This window comes from Lissotriton helveticus, chromosome 11 (genome assembly GCF_964261635.1).
Source record: "Lissotriton helveticus chromosome 11, aLisHel1.1, whole genome shotgun sequence".
In the NCBI taxonomy this organism is placed as follows: Eukaryota; Metazoa; Chordata; class Amphibia; order Caudata; family Salamandridae; genus Lissotriton; species Lissotriton helveticus.
In genome coordinates, this window is record NC_136072.1 from 215,750,932 (window position 1) to 215,773,967 (window position 23,036).

The 23,036-nt window shown below is 47.8% G+C and overlaps 1 protein-coding gene across 1 annotated transcript in view; it reads right to left on the reverse strand.

The window, feature by feature from the left end:
• The window catches only part of LEKR1 (leucine, glutamate and lysine rich 1), a 635,278-nt gene that overhangs the window by 20,875 nt on the left and 591,367 nt on the right, over positions 1-23,036 (reverse strand). The window contains exons 12-13 of the mRNA XM_078665467.1: positions 7,146-7,445; positions 6,096-6,395 (exon numbers count right to left, since the gene is read on the reverse strand). Coding sequence (XP_078521593.1) covers positions 6,096-6,395; positions 7,146-7,445 — 600 coding nt within the window. The remainder of the gene's footprint in view (positions 1-6,095; positions 6,396-7,145; positions 7,446-23,036) is intronic.

The following is a 23,036-nucleotide window of genomic DNA, read 5'->3' on the forward strand; positions in this document are numbered from 1 at the left end:
AGAGCTGTTGGTTCCCGCTCGGACACAAAACTGGACAAAGGACATTGGAGTATCCTACCCACTGTCCGACGCCTTCCCTGGGAGGGAACACTGAAGCGTCCCAACCCTTTCCTTAGGGTACTTAAGTTCTTACCTGAGGGTGAGTCTCTTGATTCGTCTTGGGACAAGATTCATTTCAAGACACCACTTCTTCTTCGACTGCCTGGGCACTCTGGACTTTGCTGGACTTCGCTCTGGGCATCAAATCAGCAACTAGGAAGACTCCAGCTGCTCCTGGTCTCATTGCCCAGCTCGTCTGCTGTAAATTCCATGCCTGTGCTCCATACAGGAACCTTCCAAGGCATGTGGACATCCAAGACACCTGAAGGAATCTTCCTTGAAGTGAAGGAGTCCCTGCATCTGCAGGCACCGCATCTCAGCTGACCAGTCTGTTGATCCTGGGCTCCAAGAGACTCCAAAAGGCTCAGCACCACAGGTGGTAGTTCTTCACATCCCACGAAGCCTGCCCAGTCTTCTCACCAAGTTTGAGGCCAGTATCCCTCGTCGGAGCCGCAGGAACCGAAACCCAGTGCACTGCATCAACTTGCTGTTGCTAAGACTTGTTGGCCTCATTCCCCCAAGATCTTTGTGCTCCAAGTAGCCCCAACCTCAAGCATCTCCAGTGACTAAGATCTTCATCCTCACCGCAACACTTGCATGTGGGTTTGCATCTTTGATGATCTGTTCAAGGCCCTCTTGTGACTTCAGTTCCTCTGGACTGTGGGTACTCTTGAGGGTCTCCTTTAACTTCAGTGGGCTCCCCTGATTGCTCGGGCCTGCCCTGACTCTCCCGCTTGTGGTGAGTCACCCTGACCTTGCTGGTCCCAACACCGTACCTTCTTCACTTTCCACGTTGATTGCAGTTGACAAGACTTGTTGGTGCTCCCGACAGACCCCTCAACTTTCGACATCCAACGTGGGACAGCTCGGGCATGGCTCCTGGTCTTCCACAGCATCACCTGTTCTGCACAGCTGCAGCTCCAAGGTCACGGTCAGCTCTCCTGCAACACCCAACTTGGTGGGCATTTGTCCTCCATGCCTCCTGGTCACTCCTGAGTGGCATAGACTCTGTCCCCTCTGTTTGCAGGTACTTCTCCTCCTGAATCTTCCTTTGGATTCCACCGGACACTTTCACCTTCTCCTGCAGCTGCACCTTCCTGAAGTCCTGCATTGGGTTCAATGACGGTTTCTGATGCCACTTCACACCTCTGCACCCGGCTTCCCTGGTGTAGGTATCCTGGTTCCTGGAGTATCCACGGATGGGGTGGCTCTCCAACCTTCTGTCTTCCATGGGGTTTCTTAAGGGTTCACTAGGAAGGGTCCTTCTTCTTTAACATTGCAACCGCGACTTACCCACTGACTTGTATTGAGCCTGCGGTAGTGTTCCCACTCTCCACACCGCTTCCGTGGGGTTCCTGGTTACTTACCTTGAGTGGTTCCTTGGGTCCATGGCACTTCTACGTCTTCTGGGTATAGTCTTGACTTGAGGCATCATTCACATGCCACTATTTTAGTATATGGCTTTGTCTCCCCCTGACGACCCCTGTGTATTTCGGGCTAATTACCTGCTTTCTCTGCAAAGTATTATGTGCACTGTGTATTTTTCCGGGATGAAGGTATTTGTGTGTGTTAGTGAGTGTCTTATAATAAATACATATTTTTATAACTACACTGTGTGGTTCTTTTTCACTTCATCTATACCTATAAGATTATGTTCCTGTAAAATGAGCTGCTTTAAACTCCTTCTGGACTAAGCTTGACGGCTTGCACCTAACAGCTAGTACTTAGAGAGCTTTCTAAGGTTGTCTAAGACCAGTAAAAGCACCATAAGAGTTGTCTGGATTGGTGCAGGGTTCCCACTTACATAAGTGTGCACCATATAGAAAGCCAGCTTCTCACATCACCAAAAAGACGTCAAAAGGCAAGTCCAATAGGGTAGCCTGGATATCCGGTGAAAACCCAGACCCCTGTAGCCAAGCGTGCCTCCTGGTTGCAACCGAGGAACCCATTACCCTGGCAACAGAGTTACCAGTGTCCAGACATGATTGAATGACCTGACGGTCTGCAGCTTGAGTGCCAGAAAGTACCTCAGAAAAATAGCCCCAAATATCTTCCGGAAGCTTTAGGAGCACCTCCCTCATCGAGTCCATCAGAGCATGGGTATAGCGACTCAACAGGCATGTCGAATTCATCAACTTAAGAGCCATACTGGCCAAAGAAAAAACTTTCTTTGCAGATTGCTCCATTCGTTTGGATTCTCTATCTGCAGGCGTAGATGGGAACAAGCCTGCAGACTGTTCAGAGGAGCATGACGCCTGGACTACCAAACTCTCTGGTGACGAGTGGGTAGAAAGGAAAGCAGGATCTCCCGGAGCCACCTTATACCTCCTTGCCACAGACCTGAACACCACAGGATCAGTCATTAATTTCTGGCACTGGCAAATCTAGCGGATCCACTGCCTTCCTAATTACAGAATGATATGAAGACACCTCTTTCTTTGGAAGGCCTTTTGGTGAGGGGAACTCCCATTCAGGAGTTTTATCCAGGCCACTAGCCTCCTGTAGGCCCTCAAACTCTTGCACAGATTCAACAATCTCACCCTCTTCAGCCTCCTCCTGCTGCTCTTGATACTCCTCCTCTTCCATCAGCCTTTGTGATTCCCTTCTGGACCTCATTCTTGGGACCAGTGTCGGTGGCACCAGACATGTCACCCGTGACTTCAGGACCGGTGTCGATGGAAGTTTCACCAGGATAGTAGAAGACGCCACACGAGGTCATGTCGGTGCCAGACCGGAGCCAGACGGCATTGGAGAGGATCCGTTCAACTGCACTCTTCCCTCCAGGGACTGCACCGGCATCGAGAGCCTTGGCGTCGGGAGAGGCCAACTCCCCTGAGCCACTGACATAAAAGGCATGAGAGGCGCTTGAGGGAAGTGAGGTGGCAAGCCTCCCAGCGAGTATACCAGCGGACCCATGGGGCCAACCGGCGCACCAGCAGGGTTAGCCGCTCTGGCAAACATCTCATCCTGGAGTTGGTTGGGAAGGCTGGATACTCTGGATCTGGTACTTTGGGTTCTGAGACCGCTCGAGGAGGCAACCTACTTGGCTCTGGCTCCTGCGACTGAGACTCTGGAGCCGGGGGTGGCGTGCCTGGCAGTGGAGGTGTTGTTTCTCTGGGCGCCAATGAAGCTCTCGGAGATGGAGACTGGGCTGGAGTCACCTGAGGAGACAGAGAAGGAGAGACTTCGTCCTTGTGGTGATGTCAGAGGACCGGAGACCCCGACTTTGGTGTTCCATCCTTTGATGAACGACATTGAAATTAATGGCACTGCTGCTTTTTATGTTTCCTCGACGACTTCGAGGTATGCGGAGTCAGTGGCTTGGACTGAAACCTCAACCTCACTCGACCTCCTTCGACCTCCTTCTACCTCCTTTCTGTTTTTTTTGCCTTAGACGTAAGCAGCTTGGCCTCCTTCGGGGTTCATTCACCTGCACGACAAACACTGCCCGTCATCCGACAAGAGGCACCATAAACAATCTTCATGAGGGGCAATAATTGACATCTGACCCCCACATTCCCTGTATGGCTTAAAACCAGACTTTCTCTGGGTAGCGATGATCACTGCTACAGTTACACAAAGTACTTGCAACAAAGAAGCTCCCTGAAATGGAGAACTATGGAAAAACTGTTACGCGTTGATGTTGCAGAAAAAAGGGAACTGAGTCAGCACGCCGACGAGGTCTTCTTATGGCTCTGATGACATCATACTAAGTCGTGTGTGGAGCCGTACCATTGTGAAGTCCTCGTCGATGTGGGAGAGCTATAGAGAAAAGTTTCTGAGGAATACTGCACATGGGGTAATGCAAAAGGTGAGGAATCCACAGGGAGAAGTATCCATCAGAACAATAACTATGTACTATTTTTATATATTTTTAAGATTAAATTATATATATTTATAATTTTTAAGATTCTAAATAATTTAATTTAATATTATTTCCTGATGGGTTTAATTTTTATATCCACAGTACCAGTGGTTGGCCATTTGTGGTGCTGGGCTTACTAATTAAAACATTTCTTTTGTAACAGTACATTACAATTGCAGTTTGTGGTGTATTGTAAATAGTCCCTTTCTGACGGCAAATTCTGCCAATTAACAGGATGCACATATTACTGAGGACAACGGGGTAACTCATTTTGAGGAAATGTTTCAGTCTTCCCCCATCATGAGTGAAGGTCAGGGCTTCCACCCCCCCCCCTCTTTTGCACACTTGCCATACGAGATAACTGCCCTCCCTGGGTCTCCCACCTCCCCACTCCCTAGACCATGACTGACGCACTAACATCACATTTCCCTATCCGAGCACATGGCTATCTCTTGCCCCATCCACCCCTACCTTTCCCATGTATTACCTGTGTTACGGTTTCATGGTTTGTTGTTACTTTGGTCTTATTTCCTTTTAGACCACACCCTTGCAGATAGTATTGCATTTCATGAGCTATGAGGTCTTTGGGAATGGCAGTTATGACCTAGTTGTCACACCTGAGTAACAACACATACATCAGTCACTCTCGTCAAGGTGGATGAACTAAGTAGATACGCGCTCGCCAACACACTTGGACGCTGAGCGGCCTCATCCGACATTACTGAAACACAGTACCCGGCTGCAGGTCAAACTCGTTTGATACCCTTCCTGACGATACACCAGTGTCATCATAGACTTTGCCTCAACTGCAGACGCTGATGAGTGCCAACCTAACGCTGTAATTCTGAGTTCGCGGATAAAATGAGAAAAACCCCATAGACCTCCACTTTCAACACATTGCATGCTTATATGATTGTACGCTGTAATGACACGTTGATATACGCTGCCGAACCCCAGGGTTGTCGGCCTCAAAGCTGTGTCCCTTTTCCACACTTGTTACAACATTCATTAATTGCAGCTGGCCCGGCTGGGTTATAAGCGAAATGCTGTGTACTGTACATGCTGGACAATAAAGGTCTTTAAAACATAAAAAAAAAAAAAAAAAATGAGTGAAGGTCAGGGCTTGGGTGAAGGGAAATCCGCTATCGTGTTCTCTTTTCTGCTGAGGAAGTAAGGGCATAATGGGGCTGTCCAAAAATAAGGCCCCAGGTCCACACGGGATTCAACTTGACCTTTACATCACTAATATAGACATCTGGTTACCAGCTCTTACTACTAATATTAATGCAGCAGTTGTAACTGCCCCCCTGGGTACCTGGACGACCTCCACTATCGTCCCTGTTTTTAAAAAGGAAGAGAAATAGTAGCCATTGTTATAGGCCAATCTCCCTGCTCGACTCGGTGGTAAAGGCGGCTGAACACATTCTGTTAGACAGGCTTTCTGGATGGGGCAGATGAAAACAACATTTTATTAAAAGTTCAATGCGACTTACGCACAGGACAGTCAAAGGTTGATCAGTGCTTGAATCTTTACATGATCCTCAACAAATATATTATTGTCCATCCGGCTCCATTCACTTGGCCTTTATGGATCATTTTTCCGTGTTCGATCGTGTTCACAGAACTAAACTCTGGAAGATCATGCTGGCCATTGGAGTAGATAGAGATATTGTTCTTTTTTTTAAGAGCTCTCCTTAGAGATACCAAGGCTGGACCGCCACTGCCGCATCACAACGAGTCTGGCGGTCCTCAGACGGCCAGACTCATAATCAGGCCCTGTCTTTTGGGGATTTATATTTGCCACTTCAAAAAAACAAACTATATTTTTTTTTCAAATTTTAAAATGTCTTATTCTTTATCAAAAAACGCAGTTTTGGACATAGACTCCCTATAGGATCGGTGACAAGAAATAGGAAGCTATTTCAGTGAAGAACTCTAATAACATTAAAAAAGGCATGGTATGGTTTGTCTGGCACACTTCAGTCAGGGGGAGCTGAACTGAATTATCTGATGTTTTCTCATTATAGTAGCTGGATTTTACATAACGCACACATATAACACAGATTTCAATGTATCTTTACGCTGCCTACTTTTTTCTTCACTGAATGTATTTATGTTGAACATCTCTTACCTCTTCTTGCACTAGACTGTGATTGTGCAATAGTTTATTATGTTCTTGTATAAGCCTTTTTAATTCATCAGATTTTTGGTCCAATTCTTTTTTAGTTTCTTCAGAAAAGGAATACCCATTGTTCTGTTCATGTTTCAATCGCAACTCAAGTTCAATGATCATATTTTTGAGGCTCTGCATTTCTTTTTCTTTAGCGTCCTCTTTCTGCATAAGTTTACTTTGGGCCTCCTGAAGCTTCCCCACTAGTAAATCAATTTCCATTTGCTGGTCATGTCTGGCATTGCTGATCAAAACCGGAATCTGAAAGATGATTTTGAAAACGAATATTACTGTAGGACTTTTGATTTTTATAATTGATCACATCTTTACTACATCAAACAATGCATGCCTTGTCACCCTAATGAATAAATACTCAATTGCCCAAACAATATAATCATAAGACTGATACATTTACACCCATGGATTACATGAAAAGCTGTTGCATCTTTTACCACACAGAGCCTTCTTTAGAGAGCAGTAAAGGAACATCTCCAAACCAGTGCCTGTCAACCCTTCGTCTCAGTTTACTAACCTCATTCAGATGACAGGAAAAATGTTTTGCCTATGTTGGAGCCATCGCTGACTCCGCCATCAAGAAAAAGTTTCCAGCAGAACCACACTGGGAGGAATAGCATAAGAGGTACACACTATTGAGCATGACTTTTGGGGATTTATATTTGCCACTTCAAAAAAACAAACTATATTTTTTTTTCAAATTTTAAAATGTCTTATTCTTTATCAAAAAACGCAGTTTTGGACATAGACTCCCTATAGGATCGGTGACAAGAAATAGGAAGCTATTTCAGTGAAGAACTCTAATAACATTAAAAAAGGCATGGTATGGTTTGTCTGGCACACTTCAGTCAGGGGGAGCTGAACTGAATTATCTGATGTTTTCTCATTATAGTAGCTGGATTTTACATAACGCACACATATAACACAGATTTCAATGTATCTTTACGCTGCCTACTTTTTTCTTCACTGAATGTATTTATGTTGAACATCTCTTACCTCTTCTTGCACTAGACTGTGATTGTGCAATAGTTTATTATGTTCTTGTATAAGCCTTTTTAATTCATCAGATTTTTGGTCCAATTCTTTTTTAGTTTCTTCAGAAAAGGAATACCCATTGTTCTGTTCATGTTTCAATCGCAACTCAAGTTCAATGATCATATTTTTGAGGCTCTGCATTTCTTTTTCTTTAGCGTCCTCTTTCTGCATAAGTTTACTTTGGGCCTCCTGAAGCTTCCCCACTAGTAAATCAATTTCCATTTGCTGGTCATGTCTGGCATTGCTGATCAAAACCGGAATCTGAAAGATGATTTTGAAAACGAATATTACTGTAGGACTTTTGATTTTTATAATTGATCACATCTTTACTACATCAAACAATGCATGCCTTGTCACCCTAATGAATAAATACTCAATTGCCCAAACAATATAATCATAAGACTGATACATTTACACCCATGGATTACATGAAAAGCTGTTGCATCTTTTACCACACAGAGCCTTCTTTAGAGAGCAGTAAAGGAACATCTCCAAACCAGTGCCTGTCAACCCTTCGTCTCAGTTTACTAACCTCATTCAGATGACAGGAAAAATGTTTTGCCTATGTTGGAGCCATCGCTGACTCCGCCATCAAGAAAAAGTTTCCAGCAGAACCACACTGGGAGGAATAGCATAAGAGGTACACACTATTGAGCATGACAACTTTGATATCCTGTTGGCCATTATCTCTTCTCTCCAGGTCCACCAATTGAGCAGCTGCATGCTGGCCTACTCAATAAAACAAACTTTAAATGCATGATACCTATTTTTTAAAGGCATATTATCTATATTTTTTATGAAGAGAAGCAGTAATGCTTCAATATGCTCTGATTTCAGCTACCACCAAATCTTCCCAATTATCCAACTTTAGTATCTCAAAGGAAAGAATATATAATACTAAATACAGCTACCTAAAAGTCCATTTAGGAAAGACCTTAAACGTGTAATTCAAGGCAAATTGAATACCATGTACTCAATGTTACCCAGTTGACATCATTCTGAGAACTTCCTTGGAAGCTCTTCATTTGCGCTCTTCTTTAAAAAAGAAAAGACAACAGGAATATTAAGGAGGTCTTAAATTAGTATAAGTCATAAATCTGCAGCTTTTTTTAAAATCGCAATTGGTGCTGTATGTCATACAAAAGTATCCAAACCAATAAAGTTATGCTAATAATTATGAACATTTTCAATGACAGGAGTTTCTCTGAACAAGAAAGTTCATCAAGATTAACTTGCTTTTTTCCTGGAACCCTAGAATGGGTGTCGGTCAAGGTCTCATGGAGGAGGCCCATCCAACCCACACTAGAAATAGTTCCTTATGGGAGTTCTACCTATTGGTTTCACAGGGACGTGGACAATGGTACATTCTCTTAAAACAGCTGATTAAGTTTCACCAGGAAGTAAAAGTAGAAGATTCTGGATTATGAGAGGTCTCAGCCTCACTCAGGAAAATCCTCTATATGGAATTTTCGCTTTGCATGGCATGTTTAGAGATCAGCTGCTACTAAGGTAGGTGGACAGTGTGGCAACTGTTGTAAAACAGAGTGAAATGTCTCTATAAAAAAATGCAACTCAGACACTTTTTGTTGGAAATGGGATCCCTGGCTGGCCAGGGCTTTCGCCAAAGTCAGTCAGAGACCACCACCCCCAAGTCAGGGCAAGGGAGTTACACGCCAAGATAACCCCTACTCACCCTCTAGGTAACGTGGCGCGAGCAGCAAGGCTAAACTTGGAGGCGATGTAAGTTAAGTATTTGCGCACGCACCCCAGCAACAACACCCAAAGGCCCACCACAAAGGAAACTCCACACAAGGTTATATAAAAATAGCCTTTGTATTACACCAAAACACATTAGATAAAACACACTTTACAATGTGCCAGAGGCACGGGCAGAATTTACAAGGGATTATTTACAAGACAGGGCCACCTGGACCACTGTCAGGAATCAGCACTTTTAGGAGTAACAATACAATACTTGTAGGCCTAGAACTTAGAACATAGCCTATCAGACAGTACCTTCCGTCCTGGTTGCACGGGATAATGCGAGTGACCTCCTTAGTAAGCTTGAGCGGGCGACCCAGCGAAGCGGCGCGGCTCAGGGTAGAGCGGCGCTGCTCGAGGCTTGGACGGGCTGCCGGCACAGTACAAGCGTTTCTCTGGGGCGACCAATGTGTGCGGCTCAGAAGAGGAGGGGGAGGCAGGATGCGGGCGACCCAGCGAAGCGGCGTGGCTCAGGGGAGAGCGGCGCTGCTCGAGGCTTGGACGGGCTGCCGGCACGAGCTGCCGAGGGGAACGAGCGAGGCACACTTCAGCGAGGCCCCAGGGGCCAAGGGAGATCAGACAAGTCCCAGCAATTTGGCAGGGAAGGCACCATAGAGTCCACTGGTCCTGGGACTCTGGTCAGGGGGCAAGCTTAGTATCAAGCCCTTGGGATCACTTATAACAGAAGATCACTGTAACACAAAATAGGACATAAAGCACAAAACCAGTACCCACTGGTAAGTCCCCCCTACGCAATCCTAACCACCCTAGGAACAGGTCACGCAGGGAACCAGGACCTTACTAGCACCACCTGCACTAGCAAGAACAACCACCTCAGTATCACAATACAAGTAGGGGCATAGACCTGGGGACAAAACACATGATGCAGAACCTACATTCAGCGGTGTAAGGAACAGGGCACATAATGTATCAACAACACATTCAGAGGTGCAGAACACAGGGTGCGCAAAACATACTACACATTGTACATTTCCTAACACCCAAAAGCAATAGGACATAGATCATAACAGCATCTAAACCTTTAGCGTAGAACTCACAAAGTCCAGGTTGCGCCACTGCGCCAAGACCTAAACGTAGCAGCTGCCCACTACTTGCTGGGCAGCTGAGGGACAGGACAGGGGGCCTAAACGCTGCAGCTGGCACTAAGTGCTGCGCAGCTGGGGAAAGGCCAGGGATGAAGGAGTGCGCCTCACTCCCAAAGTCCAGAACATGTCCCTAGAAAAGAAAAGACCTACACGGTGCAGCTGCCCACTAATTGCTGGGCAGCTGGGGAACAAATCTGCGACAGGGGCCCTCACTGGCCCCTCAGGACAAGGACTGCGCCCAACTGAGCCCTCTGGCTCTACAAACAAATATACCCCGGGTGGGAGCCATCTAGGCTCAAGAAACACTACTGCCCAGTGTGGGGGCCCTCAGGCTTGGCAGTACATACCATGTCCCAACACGTTGGAGCCACGGGGCTCAACACGGCTCCTCGGGCCCTTTAATTTGATACTGTGCCCTGGGGAATCATTAGGAAACGTTGGGGCGGCCCTCTACCATCCGGGGCCGCCCTGAAGGCACCTCTCACCTTGTGGGGCGCACGGACCCCGAAGAAAACGTTATGCCCCCACCGAGCCCTCTAGGCTCAAAGAACAACTACTGGGGTCCGTTGGAGCGGCCCTCTGCCAAGCGGGGCCGCTCAGCGTTGCGAGGGAGATCCCTCGCGCACTCTCGCCACCCCCCCCCCCCGGGGCAGCCCTACTCACCGGCTGCTCTCCGGAGGCGGAGGGGGACGCAGTCTCCTGGCAGCAGTCTGCCGGGGCTCTCCCTCGCTCACGGGGGCCTCGGCGGACATCCTCTGGCAGCGAGCGGGGCTCTCCCTCACCTCATGGGAGTCCCGCCCGCTCTCTCTTCATCTTCACCCGGTCCCCCATCTCGGGACCGGGGCTCAAGGGGGAGCTGCAAGGCTCCGGGCCAAACTCCTCTTCCGGGCGCGCTGGCCAATCAAAGCGCGGCGGCGGGCGGGACTTCCTCCGGCAAACCGGAAGTCCCGCCTACAGTCAGGCGCGATGCTGCCTGACTTCCTGGTTTTGCCCGCGGTTTGCGGCGGTGAATCTCGGGGCACAGAGAGGGGTAGGCACCCTCGAAATACAACGTGGATAGCGGGGTGAGCACCCGCGAGGCACTGATAGCGGGGTGGCACCCGTGAATGAATGTAACGAAAATCGGGGCAAAAGTCAAAATAAAGCGCTCCGAGCGCTAAGGAACAACACAGCGCTTTCAAGCGCTATAAGGCAAATAAAGCGCTCGCCCAGCGCTAGGCACACAGAATAAAGCTCTCATGCACCAGGGGTCAAAGGAGAGCGCTCCCAAGCGCTAGGAAGGAAAATATAGCGCTCCCAGCGCTATGAAGGCACAAAAAGCCACAAAGTCCTTCAGGAGGTGGTCATCAGAAGTCCAGGGGCTGGGCAGGGCTCAGGGAGGCAAGCCATCCCTGAGCCCAAGCAGCAGCACGCCCCTGGCAAGATTCAAGCAGCAAACAAGAACCTTTTCATGGGGTCACAGCCCCTCTTTTATACACCTTTTCCCTTTGTCTTTAGGTGCAGGGTGGGGGCAGAACCAGTCGCAGCTGGTTCTGGAGCACTCTTGATGGCCCAACCACCCATTCTATTCACTGGCAGGGCTTGGGTCATCAGTCACACCACAGGGGGGCGGAGCCAGCATTGTGTGGGGAAAACCCAGCCCATCCAGGACACAGGTACACTCCTCCCACATATCACTCATGCTAATCTCCCACTCACCACCGGGGCAGACCCACACAGACTTCCTGGAGCCTGGCATCCCAGCCAGCTCCAGCCAATCACACGCTAGCACCCTCACAGCACACGTACAGCCATGTCTAGAAATGGCGCTTCCCTACTAGACACATACATGCTGCATACACCATCTCGCAGCATTCACTCCCCCGAGTTCACACATACCAAACTTGACCATGCACACCTCACGCACCAGGAACTACCAGGGACACAGACATTCCCCATGCATTCCTACGGGAGGGCAGGCCAATCTCACACACGCACTCAGGGAGAGCACGCACTTTACACTGCGCCACAGTGTCAAAGTGCGCAAAGACCAGAAATCACTATAATTTCAAGGCAAAAAGTTCAGGGGTGACCCTGCCAGAAGGCCCAAGTCCAACACGACCCCCTTCCAGCCAAAACGCAGGGTAGGCCAATCACCACCGTGATGGACTTCCCTGCTTGGGGCGATAGAACACGGACGCGGGCCCGCACTGCAGGGACACCCTCCGGTTCTACGCCAAGTTGATCCATAAGACAAGCACATCCTTAAAAAAAACACAGGCCCAACTAGGCTACCCCACTGGTACTCCTTAGCTGTCCACGGCTAGGACCAGGCCCTAGGCCACCCAGATACCACTGGTCCATGCCCATCCACAGAGTGGGGGGTAGTAACCCCTGGCCTGCACTAGCCATTCTCCACTCCCTCTCAGTGTAGTTCCAAACTACCACTGATCATTCAACCTAGGGTCCGCACCCTCAGGCTGACCAGAGGTCACGGGCAAGATTGCCCCACCCTACCTCTACTTCTGAAGCACCCTCCAGAACACAACTCTCCCACCGGGAGTCCCCATTCACCGGATGCACCGGGGTCAGGCTCCCTCTGACCCCCTTCCAGAGTTCTGCACCCTCCCACTGTAGAACAGGGTCCCTCCACTTAAGGTAGGCCCCACCTGCTCTCAGGGTAGTACCACAACACTCAGCCAAGAACCCTAAAGATCCCTGCTAGGCCTGTACCACCCCTTCTGGGAAACACAGGGTCTCTTCACTTAAGATGAGCCCCACCTGTGTTCACAGGGGTACCCCTAGAAGACAAACCGGCCAGGACACTGGCTACAGTCGCCCTGCCGTCCAGGACAGGCAACCACCTGAACCTGGCTCCCTAACCTAGGGACGCTACCCTTTGGTTAGATGCCTGGCGCACCAGGACTTCTACAAGTTGAAAACAAAAATCTAAGACTTTCTCTCCTCCTTCAGCAGCAAGGCAACCACTGCAGGTCAATACCCCATACAGCTTACCCGGTTCCTTCTCTTCAGGCTGGAGTTCCCTCTTGTAACTTCAGGACACTACATACAGTTGCCCTGACGTCCAGATCCGGAAACACCGGCTACTGGCTCCCCAACCGAGGGACGTACCCTTTGGTCAGATGCCTGGCGCACCAGGACTTCCTTGAGGGTGACACAACTAATGTGTCGTGTACAAGTCTGCCTGACACTCAGGACAGAAGTGGCATCACCATGGTCACTCCCTGGCGACACAACCCTTCTGGTTGGCCCCTGACCCACTGGTTCTTCCACTGGGGAACCTATCCCCCTCGCACCCCTCCATCTGGACTTCTGCACCCTCCCAACTGGAGCGGTACTGCCAGACACCAGAACTACTGGAACCCTGGTTACAGAGGTTCCACGTTCTCCAGACACTCTGGAAGATCCTCCTCAAATGACCTATTGGTACAGCCTAGGCCCCCGACCTGATGTTCCCTTCAGAAACACTCCAGGCCCTGACACTGGGTTTCGGGCACCTGGAGACATGCAGTCCCACCCACTCCTTCTCCTCTTGAGACAGGACGTGAGCCCCTACACCGAGACCTAGCTGGGCTACACTGAACCTCTTCCACCACGCTGGGCTGGAAGACACCTCAGACACTCCTTTTGGAATCACTCCATCCCCTATGCCTCTCTCCTCCCAGAACATTACCAACTCCAAAATTCTGTCTCTCAACAGACCACAGAAATCAAAAAGCAGGCTCCACTATCTGCAGACGTTCTTGGGAAAAGTTCAACACACAGGACTTAGGTATCTGAACCAAACTAGCATTCAGCAAGCTCCCCATCCAGAGAACTTACAAACACGTCCAGTGCCACACACCATTCATCCACACACACCCCTCCCCAGACTGGTAAGGCAGTTTCTACCACCCCTGACTTCTCAACCTGACCACACTTGACACAGGTACCATTACTCCAGGGCAGGGACGGGGGACACATGCACTGGACACACTTATGCTGCCACCACTGGATCCCACCCTTCTGGTGAATCCAGAAAACACACTGCACTTAGGGGGATGATCTACCCTCCCGAGCTAGGGACACCTAACTCAAAGTGCACAAGAAACACATTTCCACAGAAATGACATTTTCAGCAAACTCCATACAATAATCCCCAAAATGTTTTTATCTAAAATGCAGAGTTTTGTGGTGCAGCCAGCTGCTACTAAGGTACAACGCAAACACAAATCCTTATCCCACCGCTTGCCGCCAATGTTGGAAATGGGATCCCTGGCTGGCCAGGGCTTTCGCCAAAGTCAGTCAGAGACCACCACCCCCAAGTCAGGGCAAGGGAGTTACACGCCAAGATAACCCCTACTCACCCTCTAGGTAACGTGGCGCGAGCAGCAAGGCTAAACTTGGAGGCGATGTAAGTTAAGTATTTGCGCACGCACCCCAGCAACAACACCCAAAGGCCCACCACAAAGGAAACTCCACACAAGGTTATATAAAAATAGCCTTTGTATTACACCAAAACACATTAGATAAAACACACTTTACAATGTGCCAGAGGCACGGGCAGAATTTACAAGGGATTATTTACAAGACAGGGCCACCTGGACCACTGTCAGGAATCAGCACTTTTAGGAGTAACAATACAATACTTGTAGGCCTAGAACTTAGAACATAGCCTATCAGACAGTACCTTCCGTCCTGGTTGCACGGGATAATGCGAGTGACCTCCTTAGTAAGCTTGAGCGGGCGACCCAGCGAAGCGGCGCGGCTCAGGGTAGAGCGGCGCTGCTCGAGGCTTGGACGGGCTGCCGGCACAGTACAAGCGTTTCTCTGGGGCGACCAATGTGTGCGGCTCAGAAGAGGAGGGGGAGGCAGGATGCGGGCGACCCAGCGAAGCGGCGCGGCTCAGGGGAGAGCGGCGCTGCTCGAGGCTTGGACGGGCTGCCGGCACGAGCTGCCGAGGGGAACGAGCGAGGCACACTTCAGCGAGGCCCCAGGGGCCAAGGGAGATCAGACAAGTCCCAGCAATTTGGCAGGGAAGGCACCATAGAGTCCACTGGTCCTGGGACTCTGGTCAGGGGGCAAGCTTAGTATCAAGCCCTTGGGATCACTTATAACAGAAGATCACTGTAACACAAAATAGGACATAAAGCACAAAACCAGTACCCACTGGTAAGTCCCCCCTACGCAATCCTAACCACCCTAGGAACAGGTCACGCAGGGAACCAGGACCTTACTAGCACCACCTGCACTAGCAAGAACAACCACCTCAGTATCACAATACAAGTAGGGGCATAGACCTGGGGACAAAACACATGATGCAGAACCTACATTCAGCGGTGTAAGGAACAGGGCACATAATGTATCAACAACACATTCAGAGGTGCAGAACACAGGGTGCGCAAAACATACTACACATTGTACATTTCCTAACACCCAAAAGCAATAGGACATAGATCATAACAGCATCTAAACCTTTAGCGTAGAACTCACAAAGTCCAGGTTGCGCCACTGCGCCAAGACCTAAACGTAGCAGCTGCCCACTACTTGCTGGGCAGCTGAGGGACAGGACAGGGGGCCTAAACGCTGCAGCTGGCACTAAGTGCTGCGCAGATGGGGAAAGGCCAGGGATGAAGGAGTGCGCCTCACTCCCAAAGTCCAGAACATGTCCCTAGAAAAGAAAAGACCTACACGGTGCAGCTGCCCACTAATTGCTGGGCAGCTGGGGAACAAATCTGCGACAGGGGCCCTCACTGGCCCCTCAGGACAAGGACTGCGCCCAACTGAGCCCTCTGGCTCTACAAACAAATATACCCCGGGTGGGAGCCATCTAGGCTCAAGAAACACTACTGCCCAGCGTGGGGGCCCTCAGGCTTGGCAGTACATACCATGTCCCAACACGTTGGAGCCACGGGGCTCAACACGGCTCCTCGGGCCCTTTAATTTGATACTGTGCCCTGGGGAATCATTAGGAAACGTTGGGGCGGCCCTCTACCATCCGGGGCCGCCCTGAAGGCACCTCTCACCTTGTGGGGCGCACGGACCCCGAAGAAAACGTTATGCCCCCACCCAGCCCTCTAGGCTCAAAGAACAACTACTGGGGGCCGTTGGAGCGGCCCTCTGCCAAGCGGGGCCGCTCAGCGTTGCGAGGGAGATCCCTCGCGCACTCTCGCCACCCCCCCCCGGGGCAGCCCTACTCACCGGCTGCTCTCCGGAGGCGGAGGGGGACGCAGTCTCCTGGCAGCAGTCTGCCGGGGCTCTCCCTCGCTCACGGGGGCCTCGGCGGACATCCTCTGGCAGCGAGCGGGGCTCTCCCTCACCTCATGGGAGTCCCGCCCGCTCTCTCTTCATCTTCACCCGGTCCCCCATCTCGGGACCGGGGCTCAAGGGGGAGCTGCAAGGCTCCGGGCCAAACTCCTCTTCCGGGCGCGCTGGCCAATCACAGCGCGGCGGCAGGCGGGACTTCCTCCGGCAAACCGGAAGTCCCGCCTACAGTCAGGCGCGATGCTGCCTGACTTCCTGGTTTTGCCCGCGGTTTGCGGCGGTGAATCTCGGGGCACAGAGAGGGGTAGGCACCCTCGAAATACAACGTGGATAGCGGGGTGAGCACCCGCGAGGCACTGATAGCGGGGTGGCACCCGTGAATGAATGTAACGAAAATCGGGGCAAAAGTCAAAATAAAGCGCTCCGAGCGCTAAGGAACAACACAGCGCTTTCAAGCGCTATAAGGCAAATAAAGCGCTCGCCCAGCGCTAGGCACACAGAATAAAGCTCTCATGCACCAGGGGTCAAAGGAGAGCGCTCCCAAGCGCTAGGAAGGAAAATATAGCGCTCCCAGCGCTATGAAGGCACAAAAAGCCACAAAGTCCTTCAGGAGGTGGTCATCAGAAGTCCAGGGGCTGGGCAGGGCTCAGGGAGGCAAGCCATCCCTGAGCCCAAGCAGCAGCACGCCCCTGGCAAGATTCAAGCAGCAAACAAGAACCTTTTCATGGGGTCACAGCCCCTCTTTTATACACCTTTTCCCTTTGTCTTTAGGTGCAGGGTGGGGGCAGAACCAGTCGCAGCTGGTTCTGGAGCACTCTTGATGGCCCAACCACCCATTCTATTCACTGGCAGGGCTTGGGTCATCAGTCACACCACAGGGGGGCGGAGCCAGCATTGTGTGGGGAAAACCCAGCCCATCCAGGACACAGGTACACTCCTCCCACATATCACTCATGCTAATCTCCCACTCACCACCGGGGCAGACCCACACAGACTTCCTGGAGCCTGGCATCCCAGCCAGCTCCAGCCAATCACACGCTAGCACCCTCACAGCACACGTACAGCCATGTCTAGAAATGGCGCTTCCCTACTAGACACATACATGCTGCATACACCATCTCGCAGCATTCACTCCCCCGAGTTCACACATACCAAACTTGACCATGCACACCTCACGCACCAGGAACTACCAGGGACACAGACATTCCCCATGCATTCCTATGGGAGGGCAGGCCAATCTCACACACGCACTCAGGGAGAGCACGCACTTTACACTGCGCCACAGTGTCAAAGTGCGCAAAGACCAGAAATCACTATAATTTCAAGGCAAAAAGTTCAGGGGTGACCCTGCCAGAAGGCCCAAGTCCAACACTTTTTAATATCACAATTTGAACTAGAATAGAAAGAAGACTCTCCTAGCTCTTTCTATGGAGAATCCATATATCTTCCATTTGAGTTGTTCCAACATCTTCCTTGTATTCCTGCTTCAAGGATTTAGTCCGTAACTGGGGAAGTCTAGTTTTATAACGAAGCATTGAAGGACAACTGGGCCCTAGTCTGCCGTGGGCTGATGCCGGACATGTTGGAGAACAAGCTCTCTGTAAACTGTTTCATTGAAAAAGGTCATATAAATCAAAAGGGAGCTGCTGCATGGGAGAGGATTCCTAGTTAAGAGGAAAAACTGCACTCAAGAATGGGTTAGATGCAAATGTATATGGAGAGCTGATCAGCTGTGGACTACTGGAACATGATGTGGGCTTAATCATGAGCTGAGAATCAGAGTGGTGAGTTGGGCGAACATGTAAAAACTGAGTTGTAGCAAGTGAATTCTTGCAAAAATGTACATCAAGGGCATGGGGCAATAGAGACTGTCCATAAAGAATTCCTGAGGATGTATGCATGTTCTGTAAGACTACCAGTACTTTTGTAAATCAGGGTCCTCCATAGTCAAGCCAGAAGATGGATTAATATCGAAAAAGTCAGGACGTGCATTAGACGTTTGTCAAAGCAAGTGCTATATACCACTTGGAGATTTTAGGCATTTGCAATCTATGCTGCTCGGGGTTAAGCTGACCTTGCAGATCACTTATCTATTACAGCTTCAAGACTGGACTGGCTAAAGAATTGTTTGCTCTACTGTTTTAATATGTGTATGTTAGAATCCTATAAACCAAAAATCCCCGATCTTATGTGTGACTCAAAGGACCACAAGGGTTGGTTAGGTTTGGGCAACTCTAATGAGGACCCTTAGAATTTTCTCTATTTTTACAATTGGCATTTAATATAGATTCCTCCCCACATTGTGCCCTATGGGTTTGCTTTTCATTTTTTCATAACTTTTGATCAAAAATCCACTTTTCTTAATTTCTTTTACACATTTTTCTCAGCATGGATTTTCTATATTCTTCATTTTCTAATGTTTTGTTGTTTGGTTGATTGTAACACACAACTTTTTAAGTATTTCCTCTGATGTTCCCCTTGCTGGTATAGACACCAACCAAAAGGAGCAAAGGTTACCCTTAGTGAAACTGATGTATTCATATGGGTGCTCCTATTTGGCTCGAGTGAGTGCTCAGTCATCAACTTTCTCCAAAAATAGGTCAACATTCAATATATTATCAATACGAGAACACATTCTCCTAATGATGGGCAGAATCTTTAAATTGTCTAACGTGAAGTTATAATGTGTGGGAGGTATACCGCCTCCAATATCATAATACTCACTATTCCCTTTTGATTTAGCTACACACTGATGTGCCTAGTAATGATATAAAGTAAACAGTATTTTTATTTTCATCCAGCATGGTTTTCCTTCATAGTCATTGAATCATGTATTATATGCATGGAGAAATGTCTAATTATTTTGTTCTTTCTTTGTTGTTGGAACTTAAAATTCAATACAACAATATGAATTAAAAGAGTAAACAAAACATTTTTTGCTAGGTAGACTTCATTATATGGCTTGCTTGGAATTATATAGGGCCAGATGTACAACCATTTAATTGTGCGCCTCGCCATTTGTGACAAATTGATAGTCGCAAATTGCATGGCGCAAAATCAAATGTAAAACAGGGTGTTTAACACTGTTTGTGATTCTCAATGGCGTCGCAAAATGCGAGGATCATTAATATTAATGAGCCTCTCGCTATTTGCGAGCCCATTGGGAATGACAGGCCCACCCAGGGATGGTGGCCTGCTAGGCTCAGCAGACCACCATGCCTGGGACTGCTTTTAAATAAAGGAAAATGGGATGCAAATAAATGAAATGTTTTGTCTCATTTTTTAAGGGCAAGCAGTGGTCCCTGGGACCACTGCCTGCCCTTAAAAAATAATTCCACATGCATTTTCAAAGGGGAAGGGCGTCACCTGGGGACTCCTTCCCATTTGCGAATGCATTACCACCTACTTGAAGTAGGTGGTAATTGTGAGTGTTTTGTGACCGCAATTGCGGTCGCAAAACATTGGTACATGGGTTGGAGACTCGCTATTTGGAAGGCAACGCCCCTTCCAAATAGTGAGTCTCAAAACCTATTTAGTGAGTCGCAAATAAAGTGCGACTCACTAAATAGGCTTTGTACATGGCCCATGTTGTTTTTGCATGCGCAAACGGGTTCGCAAACCTGTTTGCGCATGCAAAAATGGGTCGTACATCTAGCCCTCAGTTACTTAATTTCAGTTCTTCAGTGCTGGTATCTTCACATATTCACATGCTTGAGTCATTCCATATACTTCGGATTCCCCAGTATTTTAAGACAGCATTAAATTAGTCATAGGCATGAGCACTCATATTTGTCTAGTAACACATTTGACACAGCTTGAACCTCAGCCATTGAAGTGAGTATGCTCAGAGCTCCACTCCACTTAGAGGCTACCACAGTATAAATGGAGTCACCTTAATTTTTCTCTGGATCTTTCATAGAATCAAATGCCTAAATCAGAATAGCAAGCAGTAAACATAGTAGAGCGTAATGAAATGGTAAATAGGTTTTTCTTTAAAGAAATGGGTCAAGCACAATATCCTTTAAGAATATGCTGCAGCATTAATGTCCAGGCAGTAGTATTTAAGGTAAATGTGTGTCAGATCTTCCAGGTAAAGGTTTAGCAATGTCATAGAGCGGTATTCTGACATACAGCACCGCTGTAGTGCACATGCTTCTAGTTGAATGTGCAGTCACTGTCACCGTGAGGAGTTAATTGTCATTTGAGCTATGCCTAGGTTCGTTTGGGGACAACTACCATCTAGGTAACAGTCAGTGTAAATTAACGATTTGCACGGACATCAAGAAAATGGAATGACTGCTTGGGCTGCATCTCTATGAGCCTGGCCCATACATTTCTGGAGAAGCTCATCTGGTGTATCCAAGAGAAAGCACGTAGTACAACTCTAGTGCCTGTCACAGTGTCCAGCTAATATTTGATTCTAATCTTTATGCATCAAACCATCTCCCAAAGTCCACGAGGTACAAAGTATTGCAATCTCTATAAGCCCGTCTCTCTTGCACAAACACCTTGCTGAAATTAGTTCAAGGATCCAATTTTGAGTTTGGTAGAAATTAAATATCCTCTGATTACTAGTTAATGTGTTAACATTAGAGAAGAAAATGAGTTACTTACCTGTAACTCTGGTTCTTCAGTATTGGTATCTTTCATAAATTCACATGCTTGAATCATTCCCCGTTGTTTCTGAGCAGCCACTGAAAATTTGGGGGGGGGTTGTCAAGGGGGGGCTGAGAAAAAAGGGGGGTCCCAAAACGTGTTTTTCCCATGTTAATTTCCATAGGGCGGTTGGCCTCACTTTTAGCCCGAACGGCTGAATGGATTTGCACGAAACTTGGCAAAATTGTAGGGACTGGTAGCCCGATGTGCCTTTGCTAGGTCTCAATATATGTGATCCAGTGGATTTTGAGAAATTAACGTTCAAAAAAAGATATATATCTGTAAGCGCGTTCCGGGTAGCGCTCCGGTTCGCGTACTTGACGCGTAACGGAACTTCGCGTAGCGAAGCTGATTGGCTCTCTGGTGTCTGTCAACATTCTAAACAGTCCGGAGCGGCCGCCATCTTGTCTCTCGGTAGGATCGAGAGACAAGAGGAGGCCAAAACAAAGGGGGAAATTACCATAAGGGGGCATAGTAGATCCTCCCTGACCCCCTAGGTTTGATGTGGAGGCTTTAAAAGGGCCCCGCGGGGGAAAAATTGTTTGTTTTTTTTGCATGGGGAGCGCCCGGTAGGCGCACCGGGAAGCGCTCTGGGGAGAGTACTATAAGGAAAAAAGAATGATAGACTTTTCAAATATTGTATGTTAATTGATTGTTTTTTTGTTGATTTTTTTTTATTTCTTTATTTTTTTAAGCAATTATTTATTATTGTCATTGTGTTTTAAAATTTAATAAAATGTCTAATATTTCACTGTCTGAAATGTCGTTATTTTCATTGAACATAGCTTGTAATGTTTGAGTGTGTAAAATGTCCTCATTTTCAAGGAGGACATCTACTGATTGCACACATTGCAGTAGTTCTTGGTCCCAAGTTTCATCCATAAATTCAATGTCATTTGGATCAATGATTTCTTGGTTGGTCTCTGCAAGGACAATTTCAAATGAAACTTTCTGTTCGCCTTCCATTTTGTCTGAAATTTGCATTAAAAAAATATATATTAGTAGAGATAGGGCACTGTTGGGATTCATTTTAGATAGGCAGTTTTTAACAGTGAATTTATCTTTGGGCAGTGTATAGTATCAGAGTGGAAGTAGGAATATAAGAAAGTGTATGTGATTTAACGTAAGTAAATTCATAATTATACAAGAGAAGCCTAACTCCATCCATAACTATAACAGAGAAGTCTATCTAAATCTATAACTACTACAGAGGGATAGTATATAACTATCAGAAAAAGTTTACCATATTAACTTAAAGTGCACAATATACTTCAGTTTTTAAAATAACAACTTACCTTTAAAAAGAAGTTGAAGTTATTAGTGAAAATCCTATTGAAATGTACACCAGGAAGTAGTAGTCAAAATGGCTGTGTTTCCTTCTCTTCCTTTATATATATTCAGGTACATACCAATCAAATGTCAGGTAAAAAAAAATAGAAAATGAAAGTAACATTTTAATTGGTTGTCAATTCCAACACTTCAGATGTGTTTTGTGAAGTAATTTACCTCAGGGTATTTAGAGAGGTCTACAGGCTAAATGGCTAAATGGAATTCCAACCAAATTTGTGAAAATGGTAGGGATTGGTATGTAGTATGAGCAAATCTATATTTGGTGAAAGTGTCTCCAGGGTTTCTTCTGTAAATTACTTTCCCACCTTTTTTGATGGAGCGCTTCCCAGTGAGCGTCCCGGTACGCGAACCTGCAGCGTTACGGGAGCCCACCATTTTGTGTTTCGGTCGAATTAAAATACAAGATGGAGGGCAAATAATGTTCAGAATGGGTAGAAGGGGGCACGGTAGACGTATCCTGACCCCCTAGGTTTTCTGAGGGTGGCTGAGGAGGCCCATATGTGCGGAAAAAAAACATTTGTTTTCAAATTTTCGCGCGGTTAGCGTCCGGTGCGCGTACCGGGTAGCGCTTCGGGGAGCGTACTATGGTGAAAATTTGTGAAAAAAGTTAGAGTAAAATAATAATTGTGAGTGATCAGATGTAGGGTAGCTCTGAGAAGAGCTTTTGGGTTTATGGTACATTTAGGTACTTATAAGTAGGTACCAATGCACAGTCTTAAATTCAAAATGAAAACTC